The following is a 21562-nucleotide window of genomic DNA, read 5'->3' as shown; positions in this document are numbered from 1 at the left end:
ACAAACGCCACCAGCTTTCTCCATCATAAACCAGTCATGAGTCATCAAGCTTGTCCGGCACAGCTCCAAGCACGCACGCGCACACACACACACACACACACACACACACACACACGCCACCAGCTTTCTCCATCATAAACCAGTCATGAGTCATCAAGCTTGTCCGGCACAGCTCCAAGCACACACACACACACACACACACACACACACACACACACACACACACACACAAACGCCACCAGCTTTCTCCATCATAAACCAGTCATGAGTCATCAAGCTTGTCCGGCACAGCTCCAAGCACGCGCACACACACACACACACACACACACACACACACACAAACACACACACACACAAACGCCACCAGCTTTCTCCATCATAAACCAGTCATGAGTCATCAAGCTTGTCCGGCACAGCTCCAAGCACGCGCACACACACACACACACACACACACACACACACACACACGCCACCAGCTTTCTCCATCATAAACCAGTCATGAGTCATCAAGCTTGTCCGGCACAGCTCCAAGCACACACACACACACACACACACACACAAACGCCACCAGCTTTCTCCATCATAAACCAGTCATGAGTCATCAAGCTTGTCCGGCACAGCTCCAAGCACACACACACACACACACACACACACACACACACACACACACGCCACCAGCTTTCTCCATCATAAACCAGTCATGAGTCATCAAGCTTGTCCGGCACACACACACACACACACACACACACACACACACGCCACCAGCTTTCTCCATCATAAACCAGTCATGAGTCATCAAGCTTGTCCGGCACACACACACACACACACACACGCCACCAGCTTTCTCCATCATAAACCAGTCATGAGTCATCAAGCTTGTCCGGCACAGCTCCAAGCCCGGGTGAGCTGGTCAATGTGCCTCAAGCTCAGGTCCTCTTAAATAATGCCATGCCAATACTCACTTTCTGTGGAAGGCATGCTTACACGGACAGATCCCCAACTCATCTCGAGGCTTGAAGTCTTCTAGACACACTGCACAGAGCTGAAAGACAGATTTGCAGATGAGGCAAAGTATCTGCTAAGTCACTCCCCAGGCCAATGTAAAGTGCAGGCCCCTGAGACCCGGGCATTTGAAGGGACTTCCAGTATCCCACAAGTGTTTGAGTGAAAGAAACAGGATCAAATGGGCAAGGCCTTCTGAAGAAGAGTCTCCTGCTCTTCCTGCACATATCTCAAAACTTGAGGGCAGATGGGAGAGGACAGGAAGCAAGGGGCAGGTTCCTTCAGTCCATCGGAAGAGTCTGACTTAGGTTTCTTCATATCAGATAGACTGAACATAAATTAATTTTCTGTGCTGTGCCCAGGAGCTGACTTTCTGTAGGAAATGCTCTGCCTACTCAGCAGTAGAGCCCCTGAAAGGACTGCTCGGATCCTGAGGGTGCTGGGGCTCTCCTCTTTCTGCTCTTCATCATGTGGCCATAGCCCAGCCTTCAGTAATGCGCTTCCTGTAGTTCCTGGGGTCACTTACTCTGACACTGTCCTGTCAGTGTCTGTCTTTGTCACATAAAAAGTGACTCAAGAGTCACTGAATTTAAACTTAGGAAAATGTGCAGATGGGGCCAGGATTGCTCTGATAGGTGGCTAGCCTCAACTGCTTGGAAAGAAGCCTTATTCAAACCAGATGATGGGTTCCAACTACTACTTCTTGAGCACTTAACAGTGCCAAGGGACACCAAGTATCGTCCCACTTACTCAATTTACAGATGGGGAAACAGAAACGCAGAGCAGTAACCATGTTGCCTAGAGGCAATGCAGTTGGTGAGTGGCCAGGCCTGGCTGAGGATCCAGGTCTGTAAACACTTTCATTTGCCCAAAGCTTGAACTCCTCCCTGCTTGCTTCCCTGTCCATCTCCAAGGATCCTGGTTAAACCATCACCATTTCTTGTCCAGACTGCTGACCAGCCTCCCTGACACCAATTTCTTAACCTATAATATGTAATCCAATATTCTGAGATTTTGTGACAGGACATGTGGCTCTTTGTGCCGTGTGGCCAGTGCTATGAATGTTGGTCTTCCATCACCCTTCTCCACGGAACTCTCGGGGCCTTGTGTATATAGCAGACAAGACCTTCACAGGAGGAGGAGAATGGATAAGTGTCTCATCAGATTTGGATTACTGCTGAGACAGCACGAGAGGAGGGAGGAAAGCAGGACAGATGGCTGGCCTTGGTTTGGACATGCAAGCTGTGTGACTGCTGCCATCATGATGCCTCTCAAGCTCTGTTCCTTCATCTGCAGGGTAAGGATATTATGTGCCTCTCCCTCCCTCCACCTGAGACTGTCATCATGTCATCAGCTCAGGTTGGGGGCAGGCCTGAGGAGGTATGAAGGCATTCTACCGATACCAGTTTTTATTCATATTTAAATTTAGTGATGGGAACACTATTTTCAAGCCCATTTTTGCTTTCTGGAGGAAGGTTAAGAACAAGCTGTGGGTAAAGATGAGAAACTAGCAGTTTTGGTCTTGGGATGATCTTTTGGGCTTCAGCTTCCCATCTGTAAAGGGGGAATGATGTTCCCACCTCCTACACTATGTGAACAGGTCCTCTGGCCTTAACATCCAGCTTTCCTCTTGGCATAACCTTCTGAAAAAAAAAACAAAACACTGTGAGGACTGCTGGCTCTGCCCTGTAGAGATTCAGTGCTGATCCTACCAAAGGGCAAGATGTTGGATGAGTCATTCGTTTTTATTTGGTTATTTTCCCAGAATCCAAAATTAGATTTGTAGCCTTTTCAAATGGAGTTACTATTAATGGCTATTATGTTCTTTTAAAAAAATTCTAAAACCATAGTCACTTGAAAAAAAGAACAAGATAAACTCTGACATGTTAAGTGCTAAAGGTGACCAAAAGCCAAGGGCAGTCATGATGAGAAAAGCTTAGATCTGACTACTTAGCAGTTCCCTCAAGGGTCAAACTGATTTTACAAATTTACAGATTGTACTTTGCAAATGAGCTTTATTCTGCAGTATTTCAACGAGACTGTTTTTCTCACTCCTTCTTTTAAAATGGAGATATAATTCATACACCATAATATTCACCATGTAAAGCATATAATTCAGTGCATGCTAAGTCACTTCAGTTATGTCTGACTCTTTGCAATCCCATGGACTGTAGCCCATAAGGCTTCTCTTTCCATCGGCTTCTCCAGGCAAGATACTGGAGTGGGTTGCCAATTCCTCCTTAGGGGATCTTCCTGACACAGGGATTGAACCTGGGTCTCCTGCATTGCAGGCAGATTCTTTACTGTCTGTGCCACCAGGGAAGCAATTCAGTATTTTTTTTTTTTTAAATATATTCACAGAGTTGTGCAACCATCACCACTATCTAACTTGTACGTCAGCAGATTTGGAAAACTCAGCAGTGGCCACAGGACTGGAAAAGGTCAGTTTTCATTCCAATCCCAAAGAAGGGCAATGCTAAAGAATGTTCAAATTACTGTACAATTGTGCTCATTTCACATGCTAGCTGGTGGCTCAGATGGTAAAGAATCTTCCTGCATTGCAGGAGACCTGGGTCGGGAAGATTCCCTGGAGAAGGAAATGGCTACCCACTCCAGTATTCTTGCCTGGAGAACTCCATGGACGGAGGAACCTGGGACTACAGTTCATGGAGTCACAAATAGTCAGACACAACTGAGTGACTAACACACTCATACATGCTAGCAATGTTACGCTCAAAATCCTTCAAGCTAGGCTTCAGCAGTACATGAACTAAAAAATTCCAGATGCATAAGCTGGGTTTAGAAAAGGCAGAGGAACCACAGATCAAATTGCCAACATTTGCTGGATCACAGAGAAAGCAAGGGAATTCCAGAAAAACATCTACTCCTGCTTCATTGACTATTCTAAAACCTTTGACTGTGCATATCACAACAAACTGTGGAAATTTCTTAAAGAGATGGGAATACCAGACCACCATACCTGTCTCTCGAGAAACCTATACGCAGGTCAAGAAGCAACAGTTAGAACTGGACATGGAACAGCAGATTGTTTCAAAATGGGAAAAGAATACATCCAGGCTGTGTATTGTCACCTTGCTTATTTAACTTATATGCAGAGAACATCATGTGAAATGTTGGGTTGGATGACTCATAAGCTGGAGTCAAGATTACCAGGAGAAATATCAACTACCTCAGATTTACAGATAATGATGCCACTCCAAAGGCAGAAAGCGAAGAGGAACTAAAGAGCCTCTTGATGAGGGTGAAAGAGGAGAGTGAAAAAGCAGGCTTAAAGCTCAACCTTCAAAAATAAGATCATGTCATCCGGCCCTATCACTTCATGGCAAATAGAAGGGAAAAAGTGTAAACAGTGAGAGGCTTTATTTTTTGGGGCTCCAAAGTCACTGCACGTGGTGACTGCAGCTATGAAATTAAAAGATGCTTGCTCCTTGGAAGGAAAGCTGTAACAAATCTAGACAGCATATTAAAAAGCAGAGACATCACTTTGCCGACAAAGGTCCATCTAGTCAAAGCTATGGTTTTTCCAGTAGTCATGTACAAATGTGAGAGTTGGACTGTAGAGAAGGTTGAGCACCAAAGAATTGATGCTTTCAAATTGTGGTGCTGGAGAAGACTTCAGATTTCCTTGGACTGCAAGGAGATCAAACCAGTCAGTCCTCAAGGAAATCAACCCTGAATATTCATCAGAAGGACTGATACTGAAGCTGAAACTCTAATACTTTTGGCCACCTGATGTGAACAGCCAACTCACTGCAAAAGACCCTGGTGCTGGGAAGGATTGAGAGCATGAGGAGAAGGGGGCGACAGAGAATGAGATGGTTGGATAGCATCACCAACTTAATGGACATGAGTTTGTGCAAACTCCAGGAGATAGTGAAGGACAGAGAAGCCTGGTGTGCTGCATGCAGTTCATGGGGTTGGAAAGAGTTGAACATTACTTAGCAACTGAACAACAACAAATAAGCAGTCACTATCCATTCTGCCTTTTCCCCTGGTAACCACTAATTAATTTCCTGGCTTAATGTATTTGTTTATTCTGGTCATTTCAAAATGGACTGGAATCACGAAATGGCATCATACAACATGTGGTCTGTTGTGTCTGTCTCCTTTCACTTAGAATGACATCTTCATGGCTCATCCATATTGCAGCGTGAATCAACACCTCATTTTAATGGCAAAATGGTATTCTGTTATGTTGAATATACCACCTTTGTTTATCCAGTCATCTGTTGATGGCAACTTGGGTTGTTTCTACCTTTTGGCTATTGTGAATAATGTTGCTCGAAACATTAGTGTACAAGCATCTGTTAAGAGTTTTCAATTTTCTTGGAGTTTTCAGTTAGGAGTAGAATTGCTGGGTCATACGGTAACTCTGTTTAAGTTCTTGAGGAACTACTAAACTGTTTTCCAAAGTGGCCAAACCATTTCACATCCCCATCAGCAGTGTATGAGGGCCCCAATCCCTCTATATCTTCAGGTTATTATATCTTGTTGATTATATACAGTCTAGATGGTATGAAGAGATACTTTATGTTTGAACTGGATTGCCCTAATGACTAACGATGTGTTTATTGACCATTCGTACACCTTCTTTGAAGAAATGTCTTTTCAAATTCTTTGCCAGTTTTTTAGTTGGGTAATTTTTCTTTTTATTTTTGAGTTGTATGAGTTTTTTAATATATTCTAGACACAAGTCCTTTATGAGATAGCCAACTGATTTTGACAAGGGTGCAAAAGCGTTTCTATGGCAGAAGGATGGCTTTTCAGCAGATGGTGTTGGAGCAACTGGACATCCAGAGGCACCAGAAGTATGATAGGATCCCTAAAGCAACCAAAAAAAAAATTGGCAAACTGGACTTCATCAAATTTAAAAACTTTTTTTCTACGAAAGATCCTGTTAGGATAAAAATACTGGGATAAAGTGTTTGCAGATCTTTTAAAATTTTAATTAATGGGTGAATGAATGGCTGTGCTGGGTTTTTGTTGATGCACGTAGGCTTTTCCTAGGTATGGCAAGCGGGAGCTACTCTTTGTTGGGATGCATAGGCTTCTCGTTGTGCTGGCTTCTCATGCTGCGAAGCACAGGCTTTAGGTGTGTGGGCTTCAGAAGTTGCAGCACATGGGCCCTAGAAAGCATAGGCTCCTGTAGTTGTGGTGCATGGGCGTAGTTGCCCTGCAGCATGTGGAATCGTCCTGGAACCAGGGATTGAACCCACGTCCTCTGCATTGGCAGGTGGGTTCTTTTTTTAAAAAATATTAAACATTTTTTTAATCAGAGGGTAATTGTTTTACAGTGTTGTGCTGGCTTGCGCCATTCATCAACGTGAATTAGCCGTGGGTATACACATATCCCCTCCCTCTTGAACCTCAGTAGCAGGTAGATTCTTAACCACTGAACCACCAAGAAAGTCCCAGATCTTTTTATTTTGTAGGCTTTTTATTATTGAGTTGTAAAAGTTATTTATAAATGCTGAATACCAAACTTGTCAGATAGAAGGTTTGCAGGTATTTCCCTCCTGAGATTTGTCTCTCCTTTCTTGGCAATATTCTTTGAGGCGCACACGCTTTAAGCTTTGATGAAGTTCAGCTTATCTAGGTTGCTCTTTGGCTGCTTGTGCTTTCGGTGTCGTACCTAAGAAACCACTGTCTAATCCAAAGCCATGAAGATATGTATTTATGTTTACTTCTGAGAGTTTGGTTATTTTAATTGTTACATTTAGGTCTTTGATTCATTTTTGAGTTATTTTGTGTATGGTGTGAAGCAGGGCTCCAATTTCATTCGTTTTTTTCTTTTGCAAAAACTTTTATAGTTAAAATCCCCAATATGGCTTCTAAGTTAATATTTTAAAAACTTTTATTTGACTATAGTAAGAATAATATAATTAAATCAATGTAATCCAGTCAACATCCTTTGACTTACTTTCATTTCCAAGGAAAGAAAAATACTTTGCACATGAGTAAATATTAGCAAGTTGAGCACAAAGTTATATATGATGACCAATTTCATTCTTTTGTGTGTGGTTATCTAGTTATACTAGGACCATTTGTTCTCCCCACTTTATCTTTTTCAAATTATGGGAGTAAGGCAACACATTTACAGGAGACTTGGAAAATACAAAGTTACATATAGTTCTACTATATATTATAATTACTTTTTAAGTAGATAAATTAAGATTTTAATTGGAGTTTCAATATCAAACACTCAAAAATTAATAGAATGAAAAGACAGAAAAGTAGAAGGATGTAGTAGACCTGAAAAGCCTTACGAACCAATTCAACATGATTAAGATTTATACAATTTTCACACAACAGCAGGATACAAATTCTATTCCAGTTCCCATAGACTATAAACTAGGAGGCACTGGAACATATCCAGAGACATATAACAAGGTGCAAAAGTTTCATGGTCTAAAGGTATTGAAATCATACAGTCTGTTTTCTTATCACTGTAGAATTATGTTAGAAATCAAAATCAAAAGATACTCAAAATACACATATTTTCAAGTGCAATGTGACATTTACCAAGAGAGACCTTTGACTTAGCCACTGAAAGCTTCAATAAAGTTAAAAGACTAAAAAAACAGAGGGTGATTGCAGAGAAGAAAACATTTAAATGAGAAATCAGTATCAAATGAGAAATTAATATTAAAAATACTTTAAACAAAATCCCATGTTATTTGGAAATTAAATGTTCACTTTTAAATGATGGGTGTTTTTAAGAAGCCATAACAAGGAAAATTAGAAAAATATTTGTAGTAGAATAAAAATGAAAAGAATTTATCAGAATTTGTTGCATGAAGCTGAAGCTGCTCAATGCAACTAAATACAATGTGGAATTTTAAATAAGGTATGAAAACAGATAATGGACACTAGCATAAAATTTGGTGAAATTTGAACAAAATCTGTAGTTAATACTGTATCACATGTTAATTTCTTGTGTTTTTTTTTTACAACATAGTATTTTTTTTATATTCTCAGAATTGGATTAGAAGTTTCAAGCCTCATTCACATTAAAAAAAAAAAATCACTAAGATAATAAACTTCCTAGACTTTAGCAGTAATACTAAGTGGAACTGTATAAAAGTTTTAAGTGAATATAAATTAGAAATCTAGCATTCTACTCATACTTAGTCAAACAAGTGAAACCAAAATGTCATAAAATTATTTTTAGCTAGGCAAAAATAAGATCCCAAGTTTCTTAAAATGTATATATTATATATACTATATATATATATATATACAAAAGCCTTCTTACTGTACTAGATATTGAGAAAGAACAGAGGAGAAATTGGAAAACATAAACTAAATGAAATTGCAATAGTGAATATGAAATAGAAAAATGAAACAAACTAGATAAAAGTAAAAGATCATCATACAATCCAGTTGTTTTTAAAGATAGCTGTTCATTGGAGTCACATCCAGAGCTTTGGAGAAAAAAAAACAATACCTGGGTATTTGTATTTTTCAAAAAATTCCAAGTAATGTGCGTCTGGATTTTAAAAAGTGATTACAGGTTTTTCTACTACATGGTAATTTTGGTGATATAGGGTTCTATTTTTTTTTTTTTTTTGACCGTCATGATTTAATGGTATTAAGTGAATAACAGTTACATAATCACTACAGTAAAAGATGTTTATTAGTTTTCACAATCAATATCCAGACAAAAATAAAAGATAATTACAATTGCAAGCCATAATGGAAACATGACTAACCTAACAATATAAAATAATTACATACAATTTAGGGGATTAAGTAGAGTGATGTGGTAACTGGAAGTGCTTATGACATGCATATGTTTTCATCCATCCAGCCAGTCTATGTCCTTTGGTTGGCATGTTTAATCCGTTTACAGTTAAGGTCATTATCAATATGTATGATCCTATTACCATTTTCTTGTTTTATTTTTTGTAGGTCTTTTCCTTTTCTTGTGTTTCTTGCCTAGAGAAGTTGCTTTAGCATTAGTTAAAAAACTGGTTTGGTGGTGCTGAATTCTCTTAACTTTTGCTTGTCTGTTAAGCTTCTGATTTTTCCACCAAATCTGAATGAGTCTTCTTGGTTGTAGGTTCTTCCCTTTCATCACTTTAAATACATTGTGCCATTCCCTTCTGGCATAGAGTTTCTGTTGAGAAATCAGCTGATAACCTTATGTGAGTTCTCTTGTATGCTATTTGTTGTTTTTCCCTTGTTGATGTTAATATTTTGTCTTTAATTTTTGTCAGTTTGATTACTGTGTCTCAGTATGTTCCTTCTTGGCTTTATCCTGCCTGGGACTCTCTGTGCTTCCTGCCGTTGGTTGACTATTTCCTTTTCCATGTTAGGGAAGTTTTCAGCTATTAGCTCTTCAAATATTTTCTCGAGTCTCCTCTGTCTTCTCCTTCTGGGACTTCTATAATGCTAACGTTGGTGCATTTAATGTTGTCCCAGAGGTCTCTTAGGCTGTCTTCATTTTTTTTTTCCCTATGTTCTGCTTTGTGGCAGTGATTTCCACCATTCAGTCTTCCAGGTCACTTATCCATTCTTCTGCCCAGTTATTCTTCTGTTGATCCTTCCAGTGTATTGTTCATCTCTGTTTGTTTATTCTCTAGTTCTTGTAGGTCTTTGGTAAACATTTCTTGCATCTTTTCTATTCTTTTTCTGAGATTGTGGATCATCTTCACTATCATTCTGAATTATTTTTCTAGAAGATTGCCTATCTCCATTTCACTTAGTTGTTTTTCTGGGCCAGAAACCCAGGCTGGGAAGCCTGACATGGGTCTCAGAACCTTCATAACAGTAGGAGAACTTTGGTATTACTGTTCTCCAGTTTGTGAGTCACTCACCCCACGAGTATGGGATTTGATTTTATGGTGACCGCAGCTCTCCTTACCATCTTGTTGCAGCTTCTCCTTTGTCTTTGGACATGGGGTATCTATTTTTGGTGGGTTCCTGCATCCTCCGGTAGATGGTTGTTCAACAGCTAATTGTGATTCTGGTGCTCTTGCAGGAGGAGATGAGCACATGTCCTTCTGCTCCACCACCTTGAACCAATCTACAGCACCATCTGTTGAATAGACTATTCTTTTCCTATTGAATGTCTTGGCACCCTTGTTGAAAATCAATTGACTATAAATATATCGGTTTATTTCTGAACTCTCAATTCTATTCCATTGATTTTTATGTCTATCCATCTGCTTGTATCACACTGTCTTAAATACTGTAGCTTTGTGGTAAGTTCTGATATTGGGAAGTGTGAATCCTCCAGTTCTCTTCATTTTTGAGATTGTATTTGGCCATTTGGGACTGTTACATTTCCATGTGAATTTTAAGTCCTGCTTGTTAATTTCTACAAAAAAAGGGCAGCTGTGATTTTGATAGGAGTTGTACTGATTTTGTAAATATTTTGGGGGAATGCTTCTCTATTTAACAATAGTAAGGACTTCCCTGGTGGTCCAGTTGGTTAAGAGTCTACCTGCCAATGCAGGGGACACAGGTTTGATCCCTGGTCTGGGAAGACTCCACATACCACAGGGCAACTAAGCCTGTGTACCACAATTTGAGCGCTCTAGAGCCCGTGCTCTGCCACAAGGGAATCCATTGCAATTAGATGCCTGTGCACTGTAACCAGAGTTAGAGTTAGAGCCACAGTTAGAGAAAACCTGCAGACATCCAGTGCAGAAAAAAACAAACAAACCCCAAATAGTAAGTCTTCCAAATCATGAATACAGGATGTCTTTCCATTCATTTATGTCTTCTTTAACGTCTTTCAATTATGTTTTATAGTTTTCAGTGTACAAGTCTGAGCATCTTTCTTTTGTCAAATTTATTCCCAGGAATCTTACCCTTTTTGATGCCATTGTAATAGGAACTGTTTTCTTAATTTCATTTTCAGATTGTTCATTGCCACTACAAAGCTGATTTTGTGTACTGATCTTTATTCTGAAAAATTTCTGAACTCATTTATATCTTGATTTTTGGTGGATTCCTTTGGGGTTTCTGTGGCTACAAAATCATATCTACAAATACAGTTTTACTTCTTAATTTCCAATCTGGATGCCTTTTACTACTTTTTCCTGTTCAACTGCTCTGGCTTGACCCCTCCAGTACAATGTTGAATAAAAGCGATTAGAGTAGGCATCCTTGTCTAATTTCCTCTTAGGAAGAAAAGCTTCCAGTCTTTCAATAAGTATGATGTTAGTTGTGGGTTTTTCATAGAAGCCTTGATCAAGCTGCAGAAGTTCCCTTCTGCTCCTAGTTTATTGAGTATTTTTATCAAAAAAGAATGTTGAATTTTGTCAAATCCTTTTTCTGCATCTATTCAGGTGGTCTTGTGTTCTCCCTACCCCTTTATTCTATCAGTTGGATGTATTACACTGACTGATTTTCCTTTGTTGAACCAACTCTGTATTCCTGGGACAAATTCCATTTATTTATGGTATATAATCCTTTTTATATGCTGCTGATTTTGGTTTGCTAGTGTTTGTTGAAGATTTTTACAAATATATTCATAAGTGAAACTGATTTGGAGTTTTTTCTTTTTTATGATATCACTGACTGGTCCTGATATCAAGATGATATTGGCCTTACAGAATGAGACAGGAAATCACTTCATTTTTTGAAGTCAAAGAATAGATCCTATCAGCCCTGTCAGAAACCGGGCTGGCACATATGTTTACTGATTGGTCATTGCATAGATACTTGAGTCCATTTGTTTTACATGATAAAAGGCAGAAAGGTCCTTAACACATTATTGACTAGAGATATATTAATTCATCTTTTGTTACCTGAACATTATTGATCAGAGATGTATTAATACATTTTTCGAGAGTGATACAATTAACATTACCATGTGAAGTTGTTACAGTTTAAAATTGATCAAGGGTTCATTATACAACTTATGATTGTCATGATCATTCACATTTTGCTCTGTTGGGTTTTTCTTCCAACTTTGTGTATGTTATAAATGCTAGTTTACTACTGTAAAATTTTAAAAAATGACACACTGTGAAATTTTGAATTAAGAATTCAAATTAAGAATTTTTTGGTAAATTTTATGCAGATACCTTCTCTGTTGTCTGTGCAACATATGTACTAGTGTATCAGAAGATGATTTTTCAGAATACACTTCTAATTCAGATATGAATATTAGGCCAACAAAAATGACCAAAGACCTTAGTGATTGATTCTGATATGGAACGTGAAAATGAAGCTCGTGGTGCTGGAGAAGACTTTACAGGTGTGTCAGGTGTAACTAGTGAATGTAATAACCTGCAAAGTGTTAGTGAGACAACAGAATTGATTTTTGGCCAGCCAAAATAAAAATCACCAGCCACAGGCATTAGTTTCGGCAAAAATCCGCTAGTCAATGGCGAGTTAACTGACAGCTCTTCAGAGAATAGAAGGGAGCTGGCATTTCAGAGTGATTTTTGCAGCTTGGGGAACAGCAGAAGCTTCAAGTTTGTGGGTACAATAGGGGCATCATAATGTGAAGGCTCCAGACTAAAAAACATAAAAGGCCACCTTTTTTTCTCCACACTCAGAAGTTGGAGGATATGTCCATTCTCCTCAACTTTTTTAAACCTCAACTGCTATAAAAGCAAAACAAGGAATAACACTTACCTTACCTAACCTAATTTTTTTAATAGTGTGAGTTCCCTTGCTCCTGAGATAAATTAAATGAAGAAACAGACATCTTGGTAATCTTGCCACCTGGAATACATGATTCCGTTTTTTTTTTTTTTTTTTTTTTTATGTTGACATTATACCCATAAATAAAACAAACTTCAAGGGAAAATGTCTTTTAGGGACCATAGCACACTGGGAAGAAGAATAATTTTCTGGTACTCACAGAGTACATGATCCCTAAAATGCCCAAGAAGGAAGGATTTGACATTTTCCAAGAGGCTGACACAATCTGTAAATTTACCTCAAATGCGAGCTAGGGAATGGAGAGTCACATGGGGAAGACAATGTCATACAATGATAATGACCCACAGCTTATGTAATTTAGCCAAAATGATTTTCTTTTAAATAGACATTCTTTGATGGTGGTGGTAGACAATAATTATTACACTTTTCCTTGAATAGTTACAAGGATAATCATATATCTGCAAAGGCAGCATTCCCAATTCAGAGGTATCATTTAATGTTGGAATCTTTGAAAGCTATGAAAACAACCTAAACATGGCTGTGCTGCTCAGGAGAGATCTGACCTTCTTGTTCCAAACTGAAGTACAACGGGCAGTCCCTTCCATGGCCTTCATGTATTCGTGTGCTCAGCCCGTTACTGTCCTAGCCTCACTGGCTTATGACTTTTCTCTCCTGTCAGAACAGCGCTCTTTGAGGTAAGGGAGGGACTATACTCTGCTCACTCAGTCTCTAGGGTCCTGAATATTGTCAGTTCCCTATACATGCTTTGGGTTTTTTTTTTTTTTTTTTAATAATTTTTTACAATGTAAACTTGAGACAAACCTCAGTTGGGTTCTAAAAATAAATTTCAGTAATGTGATTTATAAGATTGATCAGTAATCTCAGAAAGATGAGTGGGTTTTAAATCTCCTCCCACATAAGAAAGGGATGTGGCAAAACTTGTAGCAACAGAGTCACCTCCTCATTGGACCAAAGGGAAAGGAGTGGGCTTGTGGGGAAGTGAGAAGGAAAAGATGCTTTTTTTAAAAAAATTTTTATTTCATTTATTTTTGGCTGTGCTGGACCTTTGTTGCTGCCCAGGGGCTTTCTCTAGTTGCAGTGAGTGGGGGCTACTCTAGTTGTGGTGTGCAGACTTCTCATTGCGGTGGCTTCTCTTGTTGTAGAGCATGGGCTCTAGGCGCTCTAGCTTCAGCGGTTGTGGTACTTGGGCTCAGTAGTGGTGCTGCATGGGCTGAGTTGCCCTGTGGCATGTGGGATCTTCCTGGACCAGGGATCAAACTGTGTCCCCTGCATTGACAGCAGATTCTTTTTTTTTTTAATTAAAAAATATTTTATTTTATTATTTGGCTGCACCAGGTCTTTTTTTTTTGCACCAGATCTTAATTGTGACCTGTGGGATCTAGTTCCCTCAAGAGGGACTGAACCCCCTGCATTGGGAGCATGGAGTCTTAGCCACTGGACCATCATGGAAGTCCCTAAAATTTTTCTTAATGTTAATTTTTAAAATTGAAATATAGTTGATTTGCAGTGTTTCAGGTGTACAGCAAAGTGATTCAGTTTTTAATATATATGTGTATGTATATGTATATAGATATTAAAGGTGGCGCTAGTGGTAAAGAACTCATCTGGCAGGCAGATTCTTAACCACTGGACCATCAGGGAAGTCCGGAAAAGATGTTTTTAACTTCATTTTACACAAGGGGTGACTTCATGAGGTTACCCTCCTAGAGTCTCTTCCTGTGGAAACGAGGGTAGAGTAAGGCCATAGCATGTTTGCCACATGACTCCTCTTTTATTCTCTGCCTGACCCAGGAGTTTTCCTGGTCCTTGTGCAGCTAGGATCCCAGCTGCTGAGATGCAGGAAGGAGTAGGTTCTCCTTTCCTTTCTGCAATATCACCCTAACAGAAAAGGGGATGGACCCAAATGTGCTCAAATTTGGAAGCTACATGGATGTCTGTTATCACTGTATTGTACTGTGTAGATATAGGCCTAAGGTTCTGATTGGCCCACATGGCCACAGAAGGTGGATGAGGCCTTCTCTGGGAGAGTGGCAGGATAGAGTACAATACAGAAAACATATTTGAAGAAATAATAGCTAAAAAGCTTGGTGAAAGACAAATCTACATATTTATGAAGCTGAGTAAACTCCAAACAGGAAAAATCCAAAGAAATCCATGCTGAGACAAATCATAATCTAAATGCTGAAAACAAAAGGCAAAGAAAAAAATGGAAAGTAGCCATAGAAAAATGACATATTATTGACAGGAGACCAGTGATTTGAATGACTACGTTTTTCTCATCAGACACCACAGAGGTCAGAAGGAAGTGGCACAACATTTTAAAAGCACTGAAGGAAAAGAAATGTCAACCTAGGGATAAAGGTGAAATAAAGACATTCTCAGCTGAAAGCAAAGTAATAGAATTCATAGCCAGCAGATCTATTCTAAAAGAATTGCTGAACAAGATTCATCAGATAGAAGGAAAATTAAGTAAGAAGGAAACTTGGAATAATGAATTATTTTTCCCCTCCAGAATTCTTTAAAATATATCTAATGGTTGAAAGTAAAAAATATAACACTGTCTGATGGGATTTCCAATGTATATAGATGCTATATACTTACTATATATAGGGGTAAAAGTAAAGGGATCTATATGGTGGGAAGATTTCTACATTCCAACTGAAGTGCTAAAAAATTGATTCTAGGTATTTATTTTGTAATCCCTAAGCAACCACTAAAAAATTATATAAAAAGATAAAATCATAATATGATTTTATGAATGTTTAAATGACCCAAAAGAAGGTAGGAAAGGGAAACAAAGGAATAAAAAAGAGGAGGAAAAGCAGATGATAAATAATAAAAGAGTTGACCTAAGTCCAAACATAGCAATAATTACATTAAACATAAATAGTCTAAGCACATCAATTAAAAGACAGATTGGCAGGGTGGATTAAAAAACTTAACTATATGTTTATAAAAACACTACTTCAAATATAAATACACATAATGCGTTTACAGATTAGAAGACTCAAATGGTAAAGATGCCAATTTCCCCCTAACTGATTTACATATTTAATGCAAATAATAAAAAAAAAGCAGGATTGTTTTTGTCTCTCTCTGTGTAGTTATAGACAAGTTGCTGCTACAATTTACATGAAAGAGCAAAGGAACTAGACCAGCTAAAAGAGTTTTGGGAAAAAAAAATAAAGTTGGAGGAATCATACACCTGATTTTAAGACTTGTTATAAAGGTACAGTAATCGAAACTGTGGTACTGGTGAAGGGAAACAAGCACAAAAATCAATAGAACAGAATCCAGAAATAGACGCAACCACTCACCATAACCAGAGCTGGGGCTACTGTGGTGAACAAATCAAAGACTAAAGGCAAATGACAAGGCTCTTGGGCTTTTCTTAAAACAAAACAAAGCTCAGATCTGGCAATAGCTGGCCTATATTCCCCTGGACCTGAGTGCTGACAGTTGCTTTAACACAAGACCTTGCATGCCCCAGTGTGTCACAGCTTCCAGGGCACCTTTCTGCTTCTCTTGATACCAAGATTCCATTAGATGCAATTTATTATCCCACTTATATGACTGTCCTATTGCTTTCTCTCAGAAATCTGTTTCTCTGGATCTATGTCTCTATTAAAAGATGGAGGAAGAAAAGATAAACAAGGAAGACTATGGGTTTTAAAATAAGGTATTTTTTCTTTACAGAAGGGCAATATATTCTCATGATTTTAATATGTACACATCATCTCCTTAGTTTCACATGCTGAGTGTTGCTCGACTCCTAGACTGGTAGAACAATGTAAACAAAAAGTGATAAATAATTGTAGCTGTAGAGTGGTCTAAGAAGTTGGAGGGGTGGGTGGTGTTTGGGTAGCTGAGTCTGCAAGGTCCCAGGAAGGCTCCATTAGGGGAGCAAAAGCCAAGAAGAAGCAATTGTGCAACAGTGAATCCCTCAAGAGCTTCTCACTGTTACTTCAGATAACACATGGCACCCTTCTGTACACTCTTGTGTGACTCTCATTTATAGTCTTCTGTAATAGATGGTTAATGTCTTTTTTTTTTTTTTTGGTTAATGTCTTAAAATCAGAGATTAGTTATGTTTCTTTGTGTCTCCATGGTGTATTACAATGTCTGATATGTTTTATGTATTCAGTAACTTTTACAGTTGACCCTGGAACATAACACAGGGGGCTACGGGTGCTGACCCTCCATGCAGTTGAAAAATCCATATAATTTCTAGTCAGCCCTCTGTATCCATGGTTCCTTTGTATCTTTAGTTCCTCTGTATCCACAGATTCAAACAACACAAAGAAGTTTGACAAAAAATAGTTTCAACACAAAGAAATGCATCCAAAAAGAACCAAATGAACTGTGAAAAATATATGATCGGTCTCTGAAAACAGTTGTACAGCCAGGTTAGGTTTTCTTAGTTACAGTGAAACTGGAGTTGATAGGTGCAGCTGGGATAACAATTCTGATACAAAATGATGCACCACAATGTACTTATTCAGGATAAAGATTCTAAACTAATAGGTCAAACCAATAAAGAAGACTTCTATTTCTGACAAACATGGTTATTCAATATCATTAATGTATGTTAGAATTTGATCTTTTCAATTATGGTCATCAAAATGACCCCAAACAGAAGAGGATCACTTTCTATTACTGTTTTGGGAAAATTTTTTAAATCAAATAGTAACTGATGCTTGAGTTTAATCCATGATTAAGTCTGAAATGCTGTACAGATTCTTTACCAGTTGAGCTACGAGGGAAGCCCAAAGGGCGTGTTGCCTCCCCGATGGGGAATCCTGGCCTCCCGCCTGTCAGGCGGGGTACTCACCACTATGCAATGAGGATGGTGTACCATATCAACTCTTTGATAAAATATATGCAGAAAGAGCAAAGAAGCAGTGTGTGTGTGTGTGTGTGTGTGTGTGTGTGTGTGTGTGTGTGTGTGTGAGTTGCTCAGTTGTGTCCAACTCTTTGCAACCCCATGGACTGTAGCCTGCCAGGCTCCTCTGTCCATGAAATTCTCCAGGCAAGAATACTGGGGTGGGTTGCCATTCCCTTCTCCAGGTGATCTTCCTGACCCAGGAATTGAACCCAGGTCTCTTGCATTGTAGGCAGATTCCTTTTTACTGTGTGAGCCACCACGGAAGCCCAAAAAAGCAGCAGATGACTTCAAAGTGTTCAACAATAACATAAATTACTGTTTTTATTATTATTCAAATACTTTTACAAATTAACCTTCTTTGAAGAGATTGGCAATGTAGCTTCACCACAGTTAGGTTATATAAAACATAGGTATTATAATGTGAAGCTTTTCAAGTCCTTACTTTAAACACCAATTAAAAAACTCAGTAAGGGTGGAAGAGATAGGGCTCTAAAAATAAAAATTCTGAACATTCATAATCAGAGGTAACACAGGAATAAAATAAACAAGAATTATTATAGATTATTTTTTTAAGGTATACAGCAGGACACACACACACTTTTGTATTTAATTTAGAAAGCATAACAACATAGTGAATATCCCAACCCCACAACCTCATCACTAGGTAACTGCAAGAGTTCTTATCTCTCCTTGTATGTTCTTCCCCATTCCATCTTTTTGTCTCACCTCCCCAAATCCCTAGTGTCTTGAAGCAATCACTGCCTCTTTTGTGGCATTGCTAAGAAAAAACTCTGGGAACATTTTTAAGAGTGAAATTAATGCAAATTCATCTTAAGTAGAAGAACTTGTTTAGATCTGTCTCCTACTCACATAGTGTGGACAGCAAGCAGCATCCCTGCTGCTATGAAATCTTATGTTGGCAACAACCCCATTAAAAATGAGTTATTTTACTCTCTTATAAGTCTTTGCAAAATGGATTTTTATGTGACCTCATCCTCAAATATTCTATTAAGCTGATCAAAATAAGCCTAATTTTTTTTTCAGCTTCTGAAAATAAAGACGTTTAAGCATACCACAGTATATACCATTTCTATTAGAATATACTCAGTGGTGGTGTGTGTGCTCAGTTGTGTCTGACTCTTTGCAACCCCATGAACTGTAGCCCACCAGGCTCCTCAGTCTATGGAATTTTCCAGGTAAGAATACTGGAGTGGGTTGCTATTTCCTACTCCAGGTGATTTTCCGGACCTAGGGATCGAACATGAGTCTTCCATGTCTCCTGTATTAGCACGTGGATTCTTCACCTGGGAAGCCCCCAGATATACTCAAGAACAGATTAAAATACTTATAGGCAACTTACCTCATGCAAATTCAGTTCTTTTACTTTTTCTTTTAATATAACCTGTAAGACAAAAAAGTATGCTTTTATGCCCGTTTTTATTTGTAATTTAAAATATGTCTCATTTTACTCACAAATATTTTTCTTTTATATTCTTGTGTATATAGCTCATATTGCCTCATATTCAGTATTGGGGAGAATCTCTTTTACAGTTTGAGACAGAACATTTCAGCAATATTCTTTTAACTTGAGCAATGGTGCAATATTCTTCTGAAAAGCAATTTTAAAATCTCTTTGAGAACAGATTAAATTTTGGGAGACAACATTAATACATGCCAATCTGGAGTAATTGCTAATATGGGGGGGGAAGTAAATGAGATTGCTTGCCTCATGATTTGGTAAAACACAGTTTTGACTCATGAGACTGACTGGTAATTTGTAAAAGAATGAAAGGTAAGGTCAACCTTAATTTTTGAATCTTTGCTTATTATTATATATCACTATCCTCAGAAAACTTTAGCTTTATCCAGAGTTATAAATTCATCCAGGTGCTGTCCCTAACCTAACTTTATGGAGACTGCATGCATGCGTGCTCAATTGTGTCCGACTCTCTGCCACCCCATGGACAGCAGCCCAACAGGTTCCTCTGTCCATGGGATTCTCCCCTAAGAATACTGGAGTGAGTTGCCATTTCCTCCTCCAGGGCATCTTCCCACCCCAGGGGTCAAACCCATGTCTCCTTCATCTCCTGCATTGGTAGGTAGATTCTTTACCACTGAGTCACCTGGGAAGCCCAAAAGAAACCATAAACAAAATGAAAAGATAACCTACAGACTGGGAGAAAATATGTGTCACAATTGACTGAAATAGTCACAAATGATGTGACTGAAAAGGGCTTAATTTCCAAAATATACAAACAACTCATATAACTCAGTAACAAAAACAACCCAATTGAAAAATGGGCAGAAAACCTAAATAAACATTTCTCCAAAGAAGACATACAGATGGCCAACAGTCACATGAAAAGATGCTCAATATTACTAATTATCAGAGAAATGCAAATCAAAACTACAGTGAGTGCCACCTCACACCAGTCAGAATGGCCAGCATTAAGAAATCTACAAATAACAAATGCTGGAGAGGGTGTGGAAAAAAAGGGAATTCTCCTGTGCTGTTGGTGGGAATGAAAGTTGGTGCAGCCACCAACTATGGAAAACAGTATAAAGGTTTCTCAAAAAACAATTTGAGACAAAACTGAGACAAACAGATTTATTCCATTAGAAAACTAAGACATTTATCTCTGTAAATGAATCTCACAGGACACATGGAGAAGAGTGAGGTTACCTATGAATATCAGTGTGGACATCTAAGGAACTCACCAATGAGCTCAGATTTCAAAGCAACATAGACAATAGATGGACAAAAAGATATGTAATTCTAAAATGATGACATGGTTCTGTAACATCAGTATCAGCAAGACTAAAGACCCAAATAAACTGAAGTTTGTGCCCCTGCTACTTTCCGCCTCCCAAGCTACTGAGGATGACAAAAATAATTTCAAAAGAAAATTAAGGAACACCTAGGCCCACTGTTTGGTGTCAGTGGTAAAATGTTAATGGATGACACATGGAAGAAAAAAAGATTTTATGGGCCTTCAAGTAAAGCTAAATTTATTACCTTAACAAATCAGCAAAGGGACAGTACTAAGGGCAAGGAATTAACAACAATGACAGAAGTATCTGGACTTCTCAGTGGTATGATGTGAACTAATATTTAAAGTAAAAGGGGAAGAGATGAAATCAGTATAATAACAACTGGTTACCTCCAAGGAACTAGTATGTCTTTTAACAAGGAGGAAGGTAAAATATTCATTTACTAGCCCTCTGAACTCCATTAGAATAATAGTAACTTTAGGATTTTAAGCTACAGCATTTCCCTTTAGCAAAATGTTCGCCAGAGTTCCCTGTTAAATTGTATTATTTTATCATTTGAACTTTCTATAACTTCAAGTAATACTTAAGAATACGTAAAGTGAAGTGTATTGTACTGCAAACTGACAAGCAAAATGCTAAAATGAACACAAGCAAATCCAGTCTCAGTTCAAAATATGCGTGGAAATCTGAGCCCTCATTATTTGGTGAAAAACATGATCAAAGCCAGTCTTAAGTAAATCTCTCTCACCTGTTTGTAGGCATAAAATTCTTTGTGTGCTTGATGTCTTAGCCTAAAAGACAGAAATGAGCAATGCAATGTTGAGATTTCCATATAAGACTTTGAAAAAAATTTTAAACTTCCTATTTTTGGTATTAATTTATATCACTTATAGTTTAAAATCTAGAATCTTTATTCTAGAATACACTCAAATGACATACCCACTACTATGTTATGAGAAAGTGACCAGTGAACCAGAGAACATTATCCAAACATATAAGATTAAGTGAAATCTCATTAAAACAAAATCTCAAATATTTTAATGAAGCCTCAATTCTTTTTCTATTTATGATATAATATTTAATATATACATTATTCTTAATTAAAAGTTGAAGTATAATATACATCTAACAATGAACAAAAGCCTCAAGAATACTAATATTAAAAAAATAATTATACACACTAGTATAACTATCACCCAGATCAGTACATAGAACATTTCCAGCATCCCTGAAATG

The 21562-nt window shown here is 38.2% G+C and overlaps 1 protein-coding gene across 1 annotated transcript in view; it reads right to left on the bottom strand.

Annotated features, from left to right (window-relative positions):
* RNF24 (ring finger protein 24) overlaps positions 1-21562 on the bottom strand; it is a 117151-nt gene that overhangs the window by 7314 nt on the left and 88275 nt on the right. Inside the window, exons 3-5 of the mRNA XM_065921488.1 lie at positions 21075-21117; positions 18915-18956; positions 963-1042 (exon numbers count right to left, since the gene is read on the bottom strand). Coding sequence (XP_065777560.1) covers positions 963-1042; positions 18915-18956; positions 21075-21117 — 165 coding nt within the window. The remainder of the gene's footprint in view (positions 1-962; positions 1043-18914; positions 18957-21074; positions 21118-21562) is intronic.

Source organism: Muntiacus reevesi, chromosome 2 (assembly GCF_963930625.1).
Source record: "Muntiacus reevesi chromosome 2, mMunRee1.1, whole genome shotgun sequence".
Classification (NCBI taxonomy): Eukaryota; Metazoa; Chordata; class Mammalia; order Artiodactyla; family Cervidae; genus Muntiacus; species Muntiacus reevesi.
This window is presented reverse-complemented; position numbering and strand designations above follow the sequence as displayed.